Below are 20,574 nucleotides of genomic sequence, written 5' to 3'. Positions count from 1 at the left end.
GTGCCCTACGCCATTGAGCTTCAAGGACACCTGGCCTGAGACTTCTAGCAGCTAAAAAAAGAAATCTGTTGGGAGCTTAAGAAGCTGTGGAACCAAATGTTTTTCCTTATCACTGAGATGATCCATTGATAAGTGACAACTTGTATAAATTGCAGTGTTCCCTGGGGCTCTACATTGACCTTCAAAAAATAATAGCTGCTGATTTGGTGAGCCAGAAGGCCAGCAACACCATGTGTGAACTGAAACACTGCCCAGCATCCTATACTAAACATCAGAGAAAATTAGTTCTTGCTATACTTCCATCTTCCAAACCTTGTGGAGATTTCTCTTACAGCTAACTCTACCTTAGAACATATAGACAAGGGAATTCTGGAAAACATAGTTCTAATTTAGCTAAGTTAACATAGTACAAAAACACCAAAGACAAAAGGGGGAATAAATGGAGTTAAAATATTTTTAAGGTTTGTATGATGTCCATAAAGTGATAAAAGTACTAATTTTATTAAATTCTAATAAGTCAAGTATGCATGCTATGAACTCTAAGGTAACCACTAAAGGAAGAATAAAAGAATATTTATCAAGCTAATGATTATCAATCTAATAGAGGAGGAAAAAAGGGAAGTAAAAATAGATATTCTGTCTAAATGAAGATGAGAAAAGAGAGAAATGAACATAAAATGTAAAAGCCAACAAATAATAAGATAGTCGATTTAAACCCAAATATATTACTAAATGCATTAAGTTAAACTTGAATGAATTTCCAATTAAAAGACAAAGATTGCCAGATTGAATAAGTATTAAAATCTGCTACTATGCTGCTTTCAATATACCTAAAATACAAAACTATAGAAAGATTTAAAATAAAAGATGGAAAAGGATATAACATGCAAATAGTAGCCAACATGAAGCTGGCATAGCTATACTAATATTGGACAAAGTATACTTTAAAGCAAGAAGCAGTTCTAGAGCAAAAGATGGATATTTTATTATGTAAAGTGTTTGATTTACCAGGGAAATAAAACAACAATTCTAAATGTATATGCACCAAATAAAATTCGCAGAACTAGTAGGTGACAGACAAATCCACAATCATAATGAGAGACTTTAATTCACCTTTTAGTGGTAGAAAAGTACATACAAATATGCAAAATTAGTAATGATATAGAAAATTTAAGCAACAAAATAAACAACTGATACTAATTGACATAAATGATATACCCAATAAGTGCGGAATATGTATTATTTTCAAGTATGCATGGAACATTTAAGAAAGTTGACCATATCATCAATGAAAAAGTAAATTTCAACCTATTTCAAAGGTTTAAATCATACAGAGTAGGATCTACAAATTTATTATCTAAATATCTATATCAGAATACCATTTGACCCAGCCATCCCATTACTGAGTATATACCCAAAGGACTATAAATCATGCTGCTATAAAGACACATGCACACATATATTTATTGCGGCACTATTCACAATAGCAAAGACTTGGAACCAACCCAAATGTCCAACAATGATAGACTTGATTAAGAAAATGTGGCACATATACACCATGGAATACTATGCAGCCATAAAAAATGATGAGTTCATGTCCTTTGTAGGGACATGGATGAAATTGGAAATCATCATTCTCAGTAAACTATCGCAAGGACAAAAAACCAAACACTGCATGTTCTCACTCATAGGTGGGAATTGAACAATGAGAACACATGGACACAGGAAGGGGAACATCACACTCTGGGGACTGTTGTGGGGTGGGGGGGACGTGGGAGGGATAGCATTAGGAGATATACCTAATGCTAAATGACGAGTTAATGGGTGCAGCACGCCAGCATGGCACATGTATACATATGTAACTAACCTGCACATGGTGCACATGTACCCTAAAACTTAAAGTATAATAATAATAAAATAAAATAAAGAAAAAAAAAAGAAAGCTAGGAAGCCCTTCATTGTGGGGCTTGTAGATTGTCTCCTTTCTCGTTAAAAATCAAAGATTTTCTTGAGCCTCTCATCCTAGATGTCATGGTGTCATTAACAGGAATAAGAAAGTTGGGAGAAGAAGAAATTTGATAAAGCATAAAGATATGATGTGAACATGAGAATGGCCTGATCATATGGAATAGTATAGCAGGGGTTTCATGTAGCTCTAGAGTCATCCAGTAGTTTGAGCCCTTCATACCTAGAAACTCAGGCTTTGTGTCCCTCTTCAACCACTGTATCTCCCTTTTATTTTCCAGGCCTTTGACGTTTAATAGTTTAAATTACCTTATTCATTCAAAAATATTTGGCAAGTGACCTCTGTGTCTCAAATATTATTCAAGGTCTTGTAAAAAACATAGAAAAGCTATTCTATACATACACCATTTCTAAAATATGTTTCATTAATAAAATTTACTTTTTTAGGAATGATTTAAAACACTAAAGAAATACAATTTTGAAATTTTTAACAAATGAATTTTATTTCATTTTATTCAGTTGAATTAAATGAAGAAAAGCACAAAGAACTAATAGAGAAAAAGGAGATGGAAATTTCAGAGTTAAATGCAAAGCTAAGAAGTCAAGAAAAAGAAAAACAAAATGAAATAATCAAGCTACAACTAGAAGTAAGTGTTTAAGTGTCTGCTAAACTTGAGGACACATCCCTTAGTCTAAACTGTACTTTGATTGTTTTTCATCACAGTGAGATACATTTTAGGATTAGAAGCAATTCTGTGAGAGGGCTTCACACATGCTCATTCTCCACCACATGATTGCAGTAATCACATACCATACAACTGTCATCTGCATTGCCTTTCAGCACTTGACCTGAAAGTGGACCCTTGAGTTGTTCGAAAGCTCCTGGTTTTTAGGGAGGATATTGCTTCCTCTGAGAACTTTTCTTCTCAGTATTTCCCACTTGACATCCAACTTTTCCTTTTAACTGCAGGCCTTTCTGACTGCAGCAACTTTAGGCCCAACACTAGGTGAGAGACAACAACCTTTCATAGACTTTACTACCAGTTCCTATGTCTCATATGCTCTTTTCTGTATATGTCATTTTCTTGTTTTTTCCCTGTCTCAGGGTAGATATTTTCTTCTAACCTATTCTCCAGCTTACTAATTCTATCTTTAGTGTATCTAATTGGCTATTAAACCAATACAGTGAAACTTTATTTTAGCTATTGTGTTTTTAGCACTCACATTTCCCTGACAGAAAACCCAAGGATTATCTGCATTTTATGGTAAATTCTATGTAGGTTTCATAATTTCTACCATTCCAGCATGGGAAGAATGTTTCTAACGCTTCACATTTATTCTCATCCCAGCAGAAATTTGTCAAACCCCAGTAACCAACTAGAAATTTATTTTGCTTTATTTCTCATAAAAAAGACAAATTTCTTCCTAATAACTTTCTGGAAGAACATATATCCTGGGGGCAAACAAACCAAATTCCTACAATATTTTTTTAAGGGACTTCTAATAGGGCATCTCAAAGGCTGAGGCTCTAACTCTTTGCTCAAAAGTCTTGAGTAGGCCAGGTGCGGTGGCTCGCACCTATAATCCCAGCACTTTGGCAGGCCGAGGCAAGCGGATCACCTGAGGTCAGGAGTTCGAGACCAACCTGGCCAACGTGGTGAAACCCACCTGTACTAAAAAAAATACAAAAATTAACTGGGCATGATGGCAGATGCCTGTTATCCAGCTACTCAGGAGGCTGAGGCAGGAGAATCACTTGAACCCGGGAGGCAGACTTAGCAGTGAGCCGAGATTGTGCCACTGCACTCCAGCCTGGGCAACAGAACGAAAAAAATAAACAGTCTTGAGTAGTTCATTTAACCGGATATTACAATCTCAAATGTACTTTGACAAAATATTTGTCCTTTAAATGTTTTCTAGACTCTATCAATCTACTCTTCCATCATTCTTCCGTTGCTTCCCCCCACCCCAACTTTCATCTTACCTTTTAAGAATTCACAAGTCTTAATTAAAATCACATACTACTCATACTCCTGAAACTTTGGAATCCCCAGGGTACTTGGTGAGTTACCATGAGTAATCACTGGGCAGAAAGAGGACTGATGTTGACTTTAGATACCCTTTGCTGCTGGTGCTGCTGCTGCTGCTGCCATCTGACCAAGTGTACCGCAAACCACAGGAAAGGCTGAATGGCCAACTGAAATTAATAGGCCATATTTCAAGATCTACTACCAATTTCTAATCCTCCTCTGTTTGAAAATTTGCATTTTGTTTGCCATTTGGACCTTATCACTGGTCTATTATTTGACTGGTATACACAGCTCCTTGTTATTTATTTTCATTGTACCTAACCATTTCTCTCCTCAAACCAGAGCATAATCTCAGAGTTTATTCTTAGTCCTCAGAGAGGCTATGTTAACTAAATCTGAAGAGTTATATAATGGAATATTGTGCAAAAACAAAAAAAAATTGGCCTGTAAGAATGGCCTATGAGAACTTTTTTAACCTGATTCAGTTTAATTCAAACCAACAAGGGTTCAAAGTATATCGACAAGATGGTATTCAAATTCTACTGTTCAGCCCCAAAGTTCCTGCAGAAAGCTACATGAGGTTTTCTTCCATGACTGTTCATTACATTTTCTTTATAATACACTCATTTTAACGTAAAAATATTTTTACCTATATTTAAGTTAAACTAGATTCTAAACCCTGTCTGCACTATAGAATCACGTGATGTTTTGAGAAAAAGATGATGCTAGCTGCACACCAGAATCTCTAAAGTAGTGCCCAGGCATTTGGTACTTTAAAAACAAAGGAAAAAAAAAACCTCTCCAGGTAATTTTACCATGCAATCAGGGTTAATCTTGTTTTTCTGTTCTTTGCTCTTTCTGAAAAATTATTTCTTAAAGATTTTTCTATTGTCTATACTGTAATTTACACCTGAATTACAGATTACATGTCAAAGGATAACATGGATTATAATTACAGAAACAATTGTTTCTAATTGTCTAGAGTTTCAATAACTTTCTTTTCAATTTGATTCAGTTTGATGCCAAACTAGCAAGAGTTCAGACTAAATCAAAATCATATCAGGATTCTACTGTTTTGCCACAAAGTATCTACAGAAGGGTATGTGAGTTTTCCTCTATTTGTTGCTTAAGAAAACTTTCTAAGCATGTTTCTATAAAAACATCTAATTCTTAACAATATAAGGTATTTTTTAAAGTACCAATAGCAGAAGTGCTTTTCTTTATTTTGTTGTTCCTTGTACTAAATTTTATTATTTCTGAATTGTAATAATAAATTTTTTGTTTCGTTTAGAAACTTCAACATTTTCAAGAAGAAAAAAACAAGGAGATTGCAATTCTTCGTAATACCATTCGCGATTTAGAGCAACGCCTTTCTGTTGGCAAAGATTCGCACCTTAAGCGTAGACGGTTTTGAGCTTAGCAGTAAATTCATTAGTTGGTATTTATTTAAAAGCAATAGAAAGTTTCACTTCTGTTTTCAATATACGCATACAGCCTACATAACAAACAAAATCAGCTTTAAGGTTTTTATTGAATTTATTTGGACAAATCCATACTGTATCCAATTGTGTACTGCATTGTTGCTTAATAGTATTAACCATAAAGGAGGTCAGGTTTATAGGGTTTGGTTTACCTATTAAACCATCATTGACTATGGAAATACTTACTAAGCAATATAAAGACAGACAATATTTTCTTTCCCCTTGTATCTTTTAAGACAGCCACTCAAGTTTTAGAAGAGTGTGATACAACATTAGAGAAAGAAAGATACAAAGGCTTTATTCATGTGTGATAGTAAAAATCAGGATGAGTCTTAGATGTACAAAAGATAAATGGATATTTAAAATAGTTATATATGCTTTTTTAGCAAAATATTCACGTGTTAAGTATTTCTGGATCTTAAAATACAAAATCCACTTCGTTTATTAGTTAAAAGTAGAAGATTGAAAAGACAAAGTAATATTGTTTTGAGAGATAAGTAAAGAAAAAAATGGAAAGCATGTCTTTGTTGTTCTTCCTCCATTCTAAACTGCTAACTATCCAACAGAAACCCCTAGGTCATAGTTTACGTTTCTATTCTCATTAAAGCAAATAGAACACTGGAAAAAGAAAAAAAAAGACATATTAACCAAAAGCTGCAATCACCTTTCAGTTGCCCCATCATAAAAAATATGGTTTGAGTCAATATTTCTGACATAAAATTTAAAATGTGGAAGCCAATTCAGTAGATTTCTCCATGTTTGCACAAATCTAATTTCTATTTTTGGTTCACTAATTTGGTAGTTTATAAAAATGCTGGAAATGAAATTGTGTCTAAACTAAATTGGGGAGTATGTCCTATTTTAAATATTTAGTTTGAAGGTCATTCTCACTTTTTTGCCTGATTCTTTCAGCGTCAACTGGTACTGGCTTCTGTGGGTATAAGCTGCTGACTTATTTGTCAGGCAGCTGGAGGCAAACGTCACTGACAAGATTCAGTTATGTTCTCCTCTGCCCGAAGTCCCTGTCAGCTACATAAAGATGGGAGGTTTTCTTTACATTGTCAGGTGATTGCAGACCCTGTTTTTTCAAATATCAGATGTCGACAATGGCAGCATCAGCTCCTAGGAGCCAACTCTGAATCTTTGGGCAATTTACAGAGTAATTGATTTATACATCTCTTTCGACAGAGCTTCTTTTGTAAATCTTGTAAATCTTCACTTCCTGGCATATCTCGGTTTTCTGGGTGACCCTGCCTATGCTGACCCTTGTGCTTATGGTGGTGATGAAGGCCTGGAGGAGCAGGATGAGTAGGAGCATCTGGTGCTCCTGGTTGCTGATTCTCTGAAAGCTCACTGCTGCCAAGGTGCTGATGTCCGTGATTGTGATGATGCTCATGATGGTAATGAGGCGATGGAGTTTCAACTGTTTTATCCACAGTAGCCAAAGATACACGTTTACAAAAGTCTTCATCTTTGAGAGTCTGGAACAAATTTATAAATCACTTTTTAACAAGCTTATAGAGATAGGAATAATGCGTGAAAAATGATTTGTAGAGCTAACATATGTGAAATTCCAACTAGTTAATTAGAATCGAGCTGGCTGTGTATTATATTAATGAGAAAGAGTCTAATGTTAGTCTCAACACCTAGACATTTTATTAAAGGCTTAAAAAGAAAGCCAAACCACTGTACTTATATTTGCAGAAGGAAATGAAGTAAACTGGCAAAAGGAACTTGGATTGCAGGAAAGTCAAACTAATATCAAATCCTAAATTCAGTTGATCTGGGCGAGCATGGTGGCTCATGCCTGTAATCCCACCACTTTGGGTGGCCAAGGCGGGCAGATTACTTGGGCTCAGGAGTAGGAGACCAGCCTGGACAACATGGCAAGATCCTGTCTCTGCGAAATATACAAAAATTAGCTGGGTGTGGTGTCACATGCCTGTAGTCCCAGCTACTTGTGAGGCTGAGGTGGGAGGATCGTTTGAGCCTGCAAGGTGGAGGTTGCAGTGAGCTCAGATGGTGCCACTGCACTCCAGCCTGGGTGACAGAGTCAGACCCTATCTCAAAAAAATAAAAAATAAATAAAAAATCAGTTGAACTATATGGAAACTTCTGTACCTGTGTCAACGGTGCATCTTATCTAATACCATATGATACTGTAATCTAATATTATCTCTGATAATTCAAAAATGCTAATAAACTCTGCTCAAATGTGTTAGTTTTTCATACTTCATCCTATGCCAGGAAATGTTTTGAACTTCACCAAAGCTTTGCTAATGTCTCCCTACCATAAGGCTGTCAGCTGAAAATAGCAAATTACTGCCCGACTCCCATTGACCATAATATCCATTCCGAGTGATCCTAGTTCTTTAATTTACTGGAAGTCTTTACTGTTTTGTGGTACCTACTAATCAGAGACTCAAAGCCTATAGATACAGAAATGTAACATTAAATCTCAACCTAAGGCTAATTTGCAAATAAAATTACAAAATCAACTTAGAACCCAAAGACTCACTAAGTGATATGCTTTTGATGTTTTGAAGGTTTTAAAAGGTTATAAATTCCATTAAATTTTAGCATACAACTACTAAGTGGTACTTTATTTGGTTATTTCTGAATTATTTCTACATTAGAATCTAATAGTGTTTGCTTACAAACTTATAAACAATTTGATACATGTTTAAAATATACTGTGTAATGTTCAAAGTGTTCAAGGTTTAAACAAACACAAATACCTATGCTAGTAGTCTAATTTCTTTCATTTATTTATTTATTTAGTGACGGAGTCTCACTCTTTCGCCAGGCTGGAGTGCAGTGGCACAACCTCGACTCACTGCAACTTCCGCCTCCTAGGTTCAAGTGATTCTCCTGCCCCAGCCTCCCAAGCAGCTGGGATTGCAGACACGTGCCACCACGCCCAGCTAATTTTTGTATTTTTAGTAGAGATGGGGTTTCACCATGTTGGCCAGGATGGTCTCGATCTATTGACCTTGTGATTCATCCACCTCAGCCTCCCAAAGTGCTGGGATTACAGGTGTGGGCCACCGCACCCTGCCAGTAGTCTAATTTCAGAAACGAATTACTATATTTTACTGATTATGTGATGCATATTTCTTTAGATTTTAATATCTCTAAAATTAGAATGTACCACACTGTTGGTGGTGTTTTCTCACTGTATCCTACTTTAATTAGCAGCATTTTTTTTCCTAAATAGTACATAAGATAATATTTCATATAATCAGTGGTATCTAGGAGACAATGAAATAGAAAAACTCCAATCTGATTTGGCATATCAGATACTAATAGTGTCTGATCTGTAATTCGTATTTACAGATGATTCACACATTTTAAGCATATTGTGGTAACTGTTAACTGCCTTTTTCAATATAACTGGGTATATTTATAACTAGCAAGCACTTGCACAAATGAGAAATGCAGAAATAATCCCAAAATATGAGGAATCATTATAGTTAGTATTTATTAAATGCTTAGTATAGGTTGAGTTAGTACTTTTCTTTCATTACTCTTAGTATTTTCTTCCATTACCTCAGTCTCCTCATCTTTAAAAATAGTAAAATAACCCTCAAAAGATCATTATAAAGATTAAAATGTGAAAATTACATAACTAGAGTAAGTAACTTATACTCCTTAACAACTAAATTAATTAATTAAATTCGTTAAAAATTTGAGGCGGCTTTCTTTAGAGCTGGGGAAAATCTGAAGGAAATACAACTTACAGATAAAATTGTGAATTGTTTTTAAACCTAAGTTCAAATTTTCCCAATCTGACTTATCAATGGAACATTGTTTAGAATTATTTTCCTTTTTGTTATGAAGGAAAACAAGTCTAGTTAATACAAATTAAATTCTTTGAGTGCCTTTTTTATTTAAAAAAGATTTAAATATAGTTCTCATAACAAGGAAGAAATATTTTCATGGTTGTTAGGAAATAAATACCAGTAATGAGTAGAAAACTTACTCCATTTTGAAGTAAACTCAAACTGCAGATGGGCAGGCAGTGGAAGGGCTTCAGGAAAAATCTGATAGCCTTGCATCTTCAATAAATTAAGTAGTTTCTGGCCCCAGTTCCATTCCAAGTAATGCTGTGGGTAAGCTTTGCTATTTTTATGTTCTTGTGCTAACATGTTCAGGATAATACAATAACATTGCTTTTTTGTGGTGACTAAATTTTTTGAGCACTTATGCCCATGCAACGTCATTTGGTGGTAACTGAAATACGATACATTGATTTTTAATTTCTAAAGCCCTTCTAGATAAAGGCAGCAACATCGATCTTCAAAAGATGTTTTAAGCTAGAGGTTAGGCCAGGCGCGGTGGCTCACGCCTGTAATCCCAGCACTTTGGGAGGCCGAGGCGGGCGTATCACAAGGTCTGGAGATCGAGACCATCCTGGCTAACACAGTGAAACCCCGTCTCTACTAAAAATACAAAAAATTAGCTGGGCGTAGTGGTGGGTGCCTGTAGTCCTAGCTACTCGGGAGACTGAGGCAGGAGAATGGCGTGAACCCGGGAGGCGGAGCTTGCAGTGAGCCGAGATCGCGCCACTGCACTCCAGCCTGGGCGACAGAGCCAGACTCTGTCTCAAAAATAATAGTAATAGTAATAAATAAATAAATAAAGTAGAGGTTAGATGACAGGATATGTGTTTAATTATAAAAATTATTGTTATTTATTTTTAGTACACCTGCAAAAGCATTGAGTTTTCTAAATAAGTGTTTCATGATAAACTCTTAAAAGATTTCCTCTTTTCTCCCCAGAAAAATAATTCAGAAAAGTACCGTGAGAGAGCAGTTTCCACATTTCTTTTCACAGTAAGCAATCTTAATGGCTTCTTCTACATATGGGAAAGTTAGGAAGGAAAAAGGCAAACCAAGATGATATACAAGGCGGCCACATCTAAGAAAAAAGACAAATACAATGTCACTATAATATTTTCTGTATCACGATCCTACTCAAATACAGTCTGGGATATGTATTATAGGTTTAATGGTCGTAACTAAGACCCTTTCATGCCTTTACTAAATTTCTTTGGATGAGAGCTACAAATGAGCTCCCAGGCACTGCACACCAGGTCAGGTCATAGCAACACTATAATCAGTCTAATACTAGTATTTCAAAATGTCATAGATATGTCACTATATAATATCAAAAATGTCATCACTGTGACTTGGTAAAATACAATTTTGTGACTGACTTATAAATTCTACCAGTGCCCAAACCACTAACTTATAAAATAGGCTCTGAAAATCACTTGAGCTTGTCATAACTGCTAAGGCAACACAAATTTGACACAACAAGAAATCATCACATAACAAAAAGATCTCCAAGCCTTGGCCAGTAGCCCATTTATTTAAAAATGTATCTAATGCAATGAAAATTTCAGCACAATGAAAGTATTAGAACATGTGGCGTTGTCAGAAATGGTGGGGTTAAAATGTTCCTCTTGCCCACATTTTACCTAGTATATATGGTTTTATGTGACTATCAAAGGGTTATACTTTTAGGTTATCCTAAAAATTAGAAGTTTAAAGGCCTAAAAGAATGAATTGTGAATTTTTAAAAATTTAGTATAAGACCAAGTAGGGCTCACCAGACTCCGGAGAGTCAAAAAAAACAAAGCACCAACTAAGAATGTTTATAATGGCATAATGCATGAATTGAGATTCCCTCAAAATATAAATGTTTTATTTGTTCATAGAATCAAAAGTAGATTTGTGCAGATCATGCTTAAATGATTAACTCACTTTACAGTTCAGAAATTCAGGTATGTAGACTTACAATTATTATTTAGATTAAAATTAATTAGAAGATATGGTTATTCATTTGCAAAAGAATTAGGTTAGAATTGTACAGGATATACAAATTGGTCATTCTTTTTATTTAACCGAAATGCCAATTTACGGGGATAATCAATTTTCTGTATTTTCCTCTTGGAATGGTGAACTCTTTTACATGAGTTACTTTTTAAAAAGTCATTTCAAAAATAAAAGTCATTTCAAAAAAAAATGTGAATAAAGAGTTTATAAACTATTTGGCAATAATCAAAAGCAAATATATTATTTTAAATCACTTATTATTAAATACAAAACAAGAAGAAATCAAGTGAAGAGATTAGTGGAAAAATCTAGAGGAGTGGTCACCGGGAAGTAACTTGAGATAATAATTATGGATATGAGATAAATATACTCAGGATTAAGAACCCATAGAATTTGATTACTGACTGAGGTGGGAAGTGTGGTGGAAGGAGTCAGTAATACATTCCTGTCACACAGTTTTGTGAAGGGGTGGATGGCAGCAAGGCTGCCATACCTGATGGTTTTTGTGACGTCCTGCAAAATAGTGGATGATGACTGGGAGTGCAGGGTCTGAAAATTATAGGATTATATGCCCTAGTGATTGGCTGCATCTGCCTCCAATAGGTTGTATATAAAAATCATACAAAAGTGAAAGTATAAGCATGTTTTAGGAGAAGATAATCAATACAGATTTGAATAATTAAATTTAAGATGTTTGTGAATATGTCTAGGAAGTAGACTCATCTGGAGTTCAGTCATTGTGTTTCAGCTTTGTATATATGGGATCATCCTAATATGTGTTTTAATTGTAATCAAGGGATAGATGAGATTGCTCAGGTAAAATGTGCGGAGTGTGAATAGGCGGAAACCTGTACAGCCCTGAATAACACAAACACATACAGAATAAACCAAGGAAGAATGTGGGAGGAAGAAAAATCAGGAGGTGGAAGAGGAGGAAGTGTGGAGGAGGAAAAAGAAGAGGAAGGATATGGGGAAAACCAGCAGGGTATAGTGTCATAGAAATTTTTTAAAATGAGAGTATTTCAAAAATAAGGAGTGATTTTTACTTCTAAATGTTAAAGAGAGATTATATGAGCTGAAGACTGAAATATGGCATTGTATTTAACAGTAAAGAAGATTGTTATGTGTGATGGGAAGTAAATAAATAGATAGATATGAAACAGTTATTTTTAAATTTGGGATGTGTTTGTGTGTATGTACAAACCTATCATATATGAGGAAGTCATCTTTGCTTCCATTTAAAAGAGTCCAGACATCTGTTTGGTTTTCTTCTTGTTGATAAACAGGAATATGCTCTGAAACCTTATTCTTAAGATGTGTGTATTTTAATCGAGAAGAGATTCCTCGATGATTAACAACAATATAAGAAATATTAGAATATCCTTCTTTCTTCAGTTTTACTCGCAGGTCTTCTAATCTAAAATATTTGGGAAGAAATACATAAAATGAATAATCTCATTTGATTTGATTAGTGGTTTTTCTCCCTCTTCCTTAATTTTCTATGTGAAACTCTCCTTATTTTTAACTAACCCATACTGCACCTATTCTTTATATTGTTGTAAAAGATTTTAAAACTTTCATTTTTAGAATTGCTTAAAACTTGTGCTTAATTAAAACCTTATGCTTACACAAACATTGGTTCATTTAGTTCTCAAATCAGCACGATGAAGTGTATATATTTTCAATGTATCTTATAGGTAGAATGGATTCAACCAACCACAGATAAAAAATGGTTGGAAAAAAAAAGATGGCTGCATCTATAGTAGTGAACATGTAGACTTTTTTTCTTGTCATTCATTATTCACTAAATACAGTATAAAAATTCCCTTACATAGCATTTACATTGTGTTAGGTATTATAAGTAATCTAGAGATGATTAAAGCATATGAAAGTATATGCATAGGTTATACATGCCATTTTATATAAAGGATTTGAGCTCCATGGATTTTGGTGTATGAGGGGGATCCTGGAACCAATCCTGCACAGATACCATTGGATGACTGTAAGGAGAATTCCACCCAGTGAATATCTGGTGAATAACTTAACAAATATTTTTTATATTTATTTGTTAAATAACCCAAGACTTTGATAGCAAGCCTAGTGTTCTTTCTACTCTGACAAAACAGTCTTCTCTGCCTCTTGTATTGAAGTAACTGTTCTATTTGCAGAAGTACATTTTAGAGCATTTTCATTACACAAGTAATACATATTTAGTAGGAAGTTATAAAATATAGGTGCACAAAAAGAAGAAAAAATTTCCATAACCCTAGGAAACCCGCTGTAAACATTTTGGTGTGTATCATCCTAGTTTCTCTCTTCTAATATGTTCTATGCAAATACACAGTTTTTCTAAAAGTGTGACTTAATACATTATTTACACTTTTATTTTATGTCTATATGCATGTGTGTATTTAATAGCCTTCCCCTTAAGGTATTTTAAGCCACAGAAAGACTGTCTTACTTAGATGCCTGCAGTATGCACAGGTATCAGCTGGCTTGAAGAAGAGCAACCACAGTCACTGAACCATTGGAGTTTAGCATTGGATCTTGATCTCTTATGCTCCAGGCTGGGGGTTGCTTACATAAGGAGCTTTGGTCCTGGCTCTCTGTTCCTCCTGATGGGAGGAGACAGAGAGCCAGGGCAAGCACCAGGCTTCTCCACATTGCTGGGGTTGTCCTGTAAAAGAGAAAACCTGTCACTCTTCTTCATAGTTAACTTCACAGTCCTAACTATGAATTTCTATAAATCCTGCAGACATAATTCCACTTCCTAAAAATACCTAGCCCATGAATTCTGTCTCCAGAAAGTTGTGTTCAGACTGTGGCTTATATAAATAAGTCTGTGACTTATATAACATTCTGCAAACACAACCTAACTTTTGTTTGAGACACACCAAGTTCTGACTGTTCTTTCTATCCTCCAAGAAGAAAGGGATAGGCTGGGTGCGGTGGCTCACGCCTGTAATCCCACCACTTTGGGAGGCCAAGGCTGGCGGATCATGAGGTCAGGAGATCGAGACCATCCTGGCTAACACAGTGAAACCCCGTCTCTACTAAAATTATACAAAAAAAAAAAAAAATTAGCCAGGCGTGGTGGCAGACGCCTGTAGTCCCAGCTACTCAGGAGGCTGAGGCAGGAGAATGGTGTGAACCCGGGCGGCGGAGCTTGCAGTGAGCCGAGATCGCGCCCCTGCACTCCAGCCTGGGCGACAGAACGAGACTGTCTCAAAAAAAAAACAAGAAGAAGAAAGGAATAAATACAGAATTCTGCACAGAAATGAAAAGAGCCAACAAAAAAAAGAGAACCAAGGAAAAAAGATGATGGCAGAGAAGACAGTATACCAACATGAATGTGACTCATGTCGGGCCCTTAGCTCTTCAAGTTCAAACATTCTATGTTTATCTCTTGGGTATGGCTCCCTTTTGTTTCTCTTATTCCTTAAAGTCTGGCTGTATGTATCTAACCAAGTAGAAGTATCACACATCTGCCCCCTCTACCATTTAAGACTCTTTGAAATCCACACTCAATTAGCCTATTTATTGGAAAGTTCCTATGACTAGAAAATTCCTATGACTAGACAGCACTTTCTTTGGTAAAAAGATGCTTCCTCTGAGCAACGAAATTAAAATGCTTTTAAATACCTGACTATAAATATCCTCAAAACTAGGGCTAGCTCTCTAAACAGAGATGTTCAAAAACAGGTGAACTATAGACAGGTGATAAAGAAAAAGGAACACATTCAGCAGAGAGGAGCAAAGAAAAATCCTCACAAGTAATTCAGGCTCATTTTGATGCAAGAATCTGTGGGGAGAGATCAGGACAAAATTTGAAAACTGGGAAGTCAATACATTTTCAAGCACTGATTTGAGATTTTTAAAAGCAGATGCATTTCTTTGGAGGTGGGGAGCTAATGGTAAATTACTTAGAGTTAGCCCAAAATTAAGAGAAGAATAGAAAAGCTAAAATCAGATTGATCTGGGCTTTAATGCACTGGTAGATATAGATAGAATTTTTAACCCTGATTGTCTTTCACATTATTTAACACATCAAAACTCCTACCTATATGTGATATCTTGATAAGAACTTGACTAAAGGAAGAGAAAAAACTAGACAGAGAGAGTGAGGTGAGAGAGAGGTAGAGAGAAAGGACAAATTAACTTATTTAAGGCCACTCCAACTACTTATTTTAATATTTAAAATATTCTAATATTTGAAGAAGAAGAAGATATATTTGGACTATTTCTAGAAAATTCCTCTAGAATGGTATTTACAATGATAATACAATTATCCTTATTATAGCTAATGTTTATTTAACTTTTATACAAATATATTCAGGTGGCACTAAGCACTTATATATCATATCAGTTAATCCTTAAAACAATTATGTGACCATTATCCCCTTTTGCAGTTGAGAAAAACCATGGCTAAGAGTTTAGGTAACTTGTCTATGATCACACAGAGAGAAAGTCAGTCACAAGAAAGACTGGATTAAAACTAGTTCTGTCAAATCCTAAGCTACATCTTAGTTACTGCAATATATTGAGAGTTTTTAGATAGATCACCTTGTAATAACTATAGCCGCCAACTATTTTTGTTTATGCACTAAGATGCCAAAGAAAACATAAAAATAATTCAAGCTGTTTTATTTCTTAATAGAAAGGCTAGGTTTTCTCTGTTTCCTAGACCACAAATTCAGTAGTTACAGAACCTTGGCAAAAAATCAGCACTTGGTTTTTTCACTTTGCCACAGAGCACATATTTATTTATCTATTTATTTATTTATTTATTTTTTGAGACGGAGTCTTGCTCTGTTACCCAGGCTGCACTTCAATGGCGCAATCTCAGCTCACTGCAAACTTCGCCTCCCGGGTTCAAGCAATTCTCCTACCTCAGCCTCCCAAGTAGCTGGGATTACAGGCGCCCGCCACCACGCCCTGCTAATTTTTTTATTTTTAGTAGAGACGGGGTTTCACCATGTTGGCCAGGCTGGTCTTAAACTCCTGACCTCGTGATCCGCCTGCCTTGGCCTCCCAGAGTGCTGGGATTACAGGCGTGAGCCACCGCGTCCAGCCCAGAGCACACATTTCAAGTAGCTGAATGGTGAATACAAATGAAAAGACTATTTCACTCATTTCCCTCATTTAGGTTTATGATGAAAAAATAACCCATTGGCAGAGAGTTGTAGCTTAAGAGTTCACACTTTCGGATTTCTTCTGTCATTATAATCAACAGGCTGCTCAATTTTGTTTTCTTTAAATTATTTATTACACAATAAACCTTTGATAATTATAGTTGTCAGACAGCTATATAAAAATAATGAAGATAAATAACAAAATTGGGTTTCCTGGAAGCTGATCCAATAAGAATTGAAAAGTAGTTGTAAATTTCACTATGTCACCACTTTTCAACTGCAAAACTTAAATTTCATGGCCACATTCAGACCTACGTTTATTTAAAATTCCTCATTAAAAAGCAGGATATGTACAAACTTTCTCTGTCCTCCACCTCTGAACTTTAGGCCAGCATCTGAAAGCCCCTAATTCACCTGAATGCTCTCATTCACCATTTAAAATACAAAATTTTGCATTTAATCACAGACCACCTAATTGTTGACATGGGTTTTAGCTTATTTAAGGGTGACCACTTCTGCACTGTGGACTGAACCTACTGTACCCTACTCCACCACTTTTTCTTCTGAAACTGCTCACAATATCCCTGGACATTTCTACAACACTAGAATGAGCATATTTCAGTGTCTGCTCTTCAAATCCAAATGGCTGGGTTTTTTCCCTGTTTGTTCTTACTCTGCCCTTCAGTGGAAAATATTTAAATTTGAACATATAATACTGCCTATGTAACATCACAACAGATTATAGAATAAAAGGTTTGGATTTCTCCAGCTTCCTCTGCTCTCAGCTGTGCTGAAGACAGGGCAGAAATCAAGAACTGACAAATGTGCGCACTGGGAACTTCACCTACCACACCCAAGTTCAGACTCTTATTACTTTTCTCTTTTATTATTTTTATTTCCTCTACCCACCTGTTTTCGGAATCTATTCTATGGAAAAAAACAATTTATCAGACTCAAAAAATATTTACCAAACTCTAAAAGAATAAAGTATCAGAAAACACGAAGTTCCTACTTACACAACCCCTTCCAACGGGCCTGCTTCCTTTCTCTTTGCTTTACTCTGGCAGCTCCACAAAGCCACAGCAGCACACTCTGATATTTATAGTCCTGTTGTTTACCTCACCCCTCAGGTATAGTCCAAAGTTCAATGTTCATTCTTGCAGTGACCTTGCAAGCAGAGCAAACCCCTGAGCTGATTGTTATCAACTTAAAAGAAAGTAGCAAGTGCTGCCATGCATAATATGGGGAAAACAGTTTGACAATTACTAATTTATTCCCTATGCTTTTCAGTCACCCCAGAATCTAGGATTTAATGGTACAGTCGGGGGCGGGAGGAAGGGCTAAGGGTAAACAAGGCCTCCAAGTCTCCTTCTTTCCCAAACTATAACAGGGAAAAACATTTGCTGAGCCAGCGAATTATGCTGCTGCTTTAAAAAAAAAAAAAAAAAGAGAAGCTTTTTTTTCCTTTTGTTTTGCTTCTTGCAGTGATGAGGTGCTAGCTTAGCCCACACAGTGTGACCTTTGTTAGAAAAGTCACCTGCTGTTACAAGTTACTCTGGTCTCCTGTTGTTGCAGACTTACACGTCGATTGTGTTCTATGTTTATAACTTGAATTCATATGGGATTTCACAGGACCACTGCTCTTTTCTTGTTAATTTAAGGAAATAGAAAAATAGACTTCCTATCTGAGGGAAATCAGACCTCATTTTTATTGTCACTGAGGTCGTACTTCCTGGAAGACCTATGCATCCCCAGAATTTTTTGATAATCGAATATAAAATCTTTACAAATGTGAATACCATAAAAATAAAAATTAAAAGTAGTAGTTCGACATGGAAAGAGTGTGGAAATTTCAAGATGTACAAAGAAATAGCTAATTCCTACTATTTCAGAAGAGGGAAAATTCTTTCTGGTAACGCTTGTAAGTTGGCATGCTCACTGTAGGTGAGGTAAGGGGCAATGTCAAATGATGTCATTCCTAGATAGCAATGGTTTTCAAGTAGGCCTTGCTTTTGTCATCAATTAATTTTTTTCCAAATAATCCCCTACTGATTGCTGTATGCTGAATACTGTTGTACAAGGTGCAGGAAATACAAAGAGACTCAGATGTTATCCTTTCAAGAAACTTCCTATCAAATTAGGAGGTTACCATTTGAAATCCAAGTTCTCTTTACTTGCCCTGAGCAGTTGTTACTTGCCTTTTGGGGTCCCATATCTCTTTGAGAATCCAGTTAAAATGCACATATACATACTCATGTTTTTAAAGAGTATCATAAAAAAAATCTTTGTACAAAGCAGATATTCCTCCCTGTAGTTCATTTCCTTGACCAATTTAAGTAGTCATATTGAGGAAAGAGAGAGACCCTCTCATATTGTTTTATATTGTTTTATACTCAGTACCTGTTTTAAGAAAAAAAATACAAGGAAGTGAAATCAAAGACAGGCAGCCCGGCGCCAGGCCCAAAACCAGGCCTGGGCCTGCCTGGCCTAAACCCAGTAGTTAAAAATCAATTCATAACTTAGAAACCGATGTTATTCATAGATTCCAGACATTGTATAGAAAAACACTGTGAAACTCCCTGCCCTGTTCTGTTTCTCTCTGACCACCGGTGCATGCAGCCCTTGTCATGTAACCCTTGCTTGCTCCAATCAATCACAACCCTTTCATGTGAAATCTTTAGTACTGTCAGCCTTTAAAAGGGACAGAAATTATGCACTCCGGGAGCTCGGATTTTAAGGCAGTGGCTTGCCCACGCTCCCAGCTGAATAAAGCCCTTCTTTCTACAACTCAGTGTCTGAAAGGTTTTGTCTGCGGCTCGTCCTGCTACATTTCTTGGTTCCCTGACCAGGAAACAAGGTAACTGATAGACGGCGGAAGTAACCCCTTAGACGGCTTAGGCCTGTCCTGTGGAGCATCCCTATGGGGGACTCCAGTCAGCCTGAGTGACGCGATCCAAAGAACGCTCCGGGTAGGAAATTGCCCCGGTGGAATGCCTTGCCAGAGCAGCGCGTAGCAGGCCCCTGCAGAGGATTAACACAGTGGCCGAACACCGGGAAAGAACTGGCACTTGGAGTCGCGGCATCTGAAACTTGGTAAGACTAGTCTTTCGAACTTGCCCCACTCCATCTGAGTGGAAGTGTGGCCTGATCACCCACGGTGTGCCTGCATTGGCACTTTTGTTCTGGTTTTGAATTGGCTTGACTTGGTAAGACTAGTCTTTGGAACTTGCCCCACTCCATCTGAGGGGAAGCGTGGCCTGATCACCCACAGCGTGCCTGCATTGGCACTTTTGTTCTGGTTTTGACTTGACTTGAATTGCTGGATACTTTGGTTTTGATTTTGACTTGGCTTGAATTTTTTGGTACTCGGATTTTGAATTTCGTGATTTTGGTTTGGTATAAACGGTAAAAGTGTGTGTGCACCCTCTTTACCCGTTCTTTTTCTTGTGGTGAGTGTGTGTGGTGTGAGCGTGGTATTTTGTCTCAGAAAAAAAACATGGGTCAGGCACAAATAAGTCCACCCCACTAGGAACTATGTAAAAAAAAATTTTTCAAGAAAGAATTTAAGGGAGATTATGGTGTTACTGTGACACCAGGAAAACTTAGAACTTTGTGTGAAATAGACTGGCCAGCATTAGAGGTGGGTTGGCCATCAGAAGGAAGCCTGGACAGGTCCTTTGTTTCAAAGGTATGACACAAGGTAACCTGTAAGCCAAGGCACCCAGACCAGTTTCGGTACATAGACAGTTACAGCTGCTTTTAGACCCCCTTCCCCCTACAGTAGTTAAGAGAACAGCAGCATAAGTGGCTGGCAGAGGCAAGGAAAGACCAGCAGAGAGAAAAAGAGACCATCTATACCAATTCTAAGTTAATTTAGACTAAACAAGGTCTTATTAATAGCAAAGGATAATTGAAATCCCAAACTTACAAGGTTTTCAACAAAAGTGAAGTGTGCTAAAAGTTAACAGTGTAACATGTATTATGGTAACTTCTAATCTTGTGGCCTTAGACTGTCTAGTCCAAAGACATAAAGAAAGTTCGCCTTAAAAAAAAAAAAAGGAATGGTTATCTTAAAAAAAAAAAAAGGCGGGGGGGGAGGCAGAATTTATGTAAAAAGAGTGTTATA

General features: G+C 36.4%; 2 protein-coding genes across 2 annotated transcripts in view; one reads left to right on the top strand and one right to left on the bottom strand.

Annotated features, from left to right (window-relative positions):
• CCDC152 (coiled-coil domain containing 152) overlaps window positions 1-7,694 on the top strand; it is a 44,931-nt gene extending 37,237 nt beyond the window's left edge. Inside the window, exons 7-9 of the mRNA XM_019013294.3 lie at window positions 2,485-2,612; window positions 5,011-5,094; window positions 5,287-7,694. Of these exons, the coding sequence (XP_018868839.1) occupies window positions 2,485-2,612; window positions 5,011-5,094; window positions 5,287-5,409 (335 nt within the window). The 3' untranslated portion in view covers window positions 5,410-7,694. The remainder of the gene's footprint in view (window positions 1-2,484; window positions 2,613-5,010; window positions 5,095-5,286) is intronic.
• On the bottom strand, window positions 5,508-17,825 carry SELENOP (selenoprotein P). The gene is made up of 5 exons (XM_019013293.3): window positions 17,465-17,825; window positions 13,778-13,993; window positions 12,521-12,733; window positions 10,279-10,396; window positions 5,508-6,957 (listed from the first exon to the last, which is right to left on the bottom strand). The coding sequence occupies exons 2-5, from the start codon at window positions 13,978-13,980 to the stop codon at window positions 6,346-6,348; spliced, it is 1,146 nt and encodes a 381-aa protein (XP_018868838.1). The 5' UTR covers window positions 13,981-13,993; window positions 17,465-17,825; the 3' UTR covers window positions 5,508-6,345.
• Window positions 17,826-20,574: the final 2,749 nt, after the last annotated feature.

The sequence above is a fragment of the Gorilla gorilla genome, chromosome 19 (genome assembly GCF_029281585.2).
Source record: "Gorilla gorilla gorilla isolate KB3781 chromosome 19, NHGRI_mGorGor1-v2.1_pri, whole genome shotgun sequence".
Taxonomy (NCBI): Eukaryota; Metazoa; Chordata; class Mammalia; order Primates; family Hominidae; genus Gorilla; species Gorilla gorilla.
Note: the sequence above shows the minus strand (reverse complement) of the source record. Positions and strands in the feature narration are given on the sequence as shown.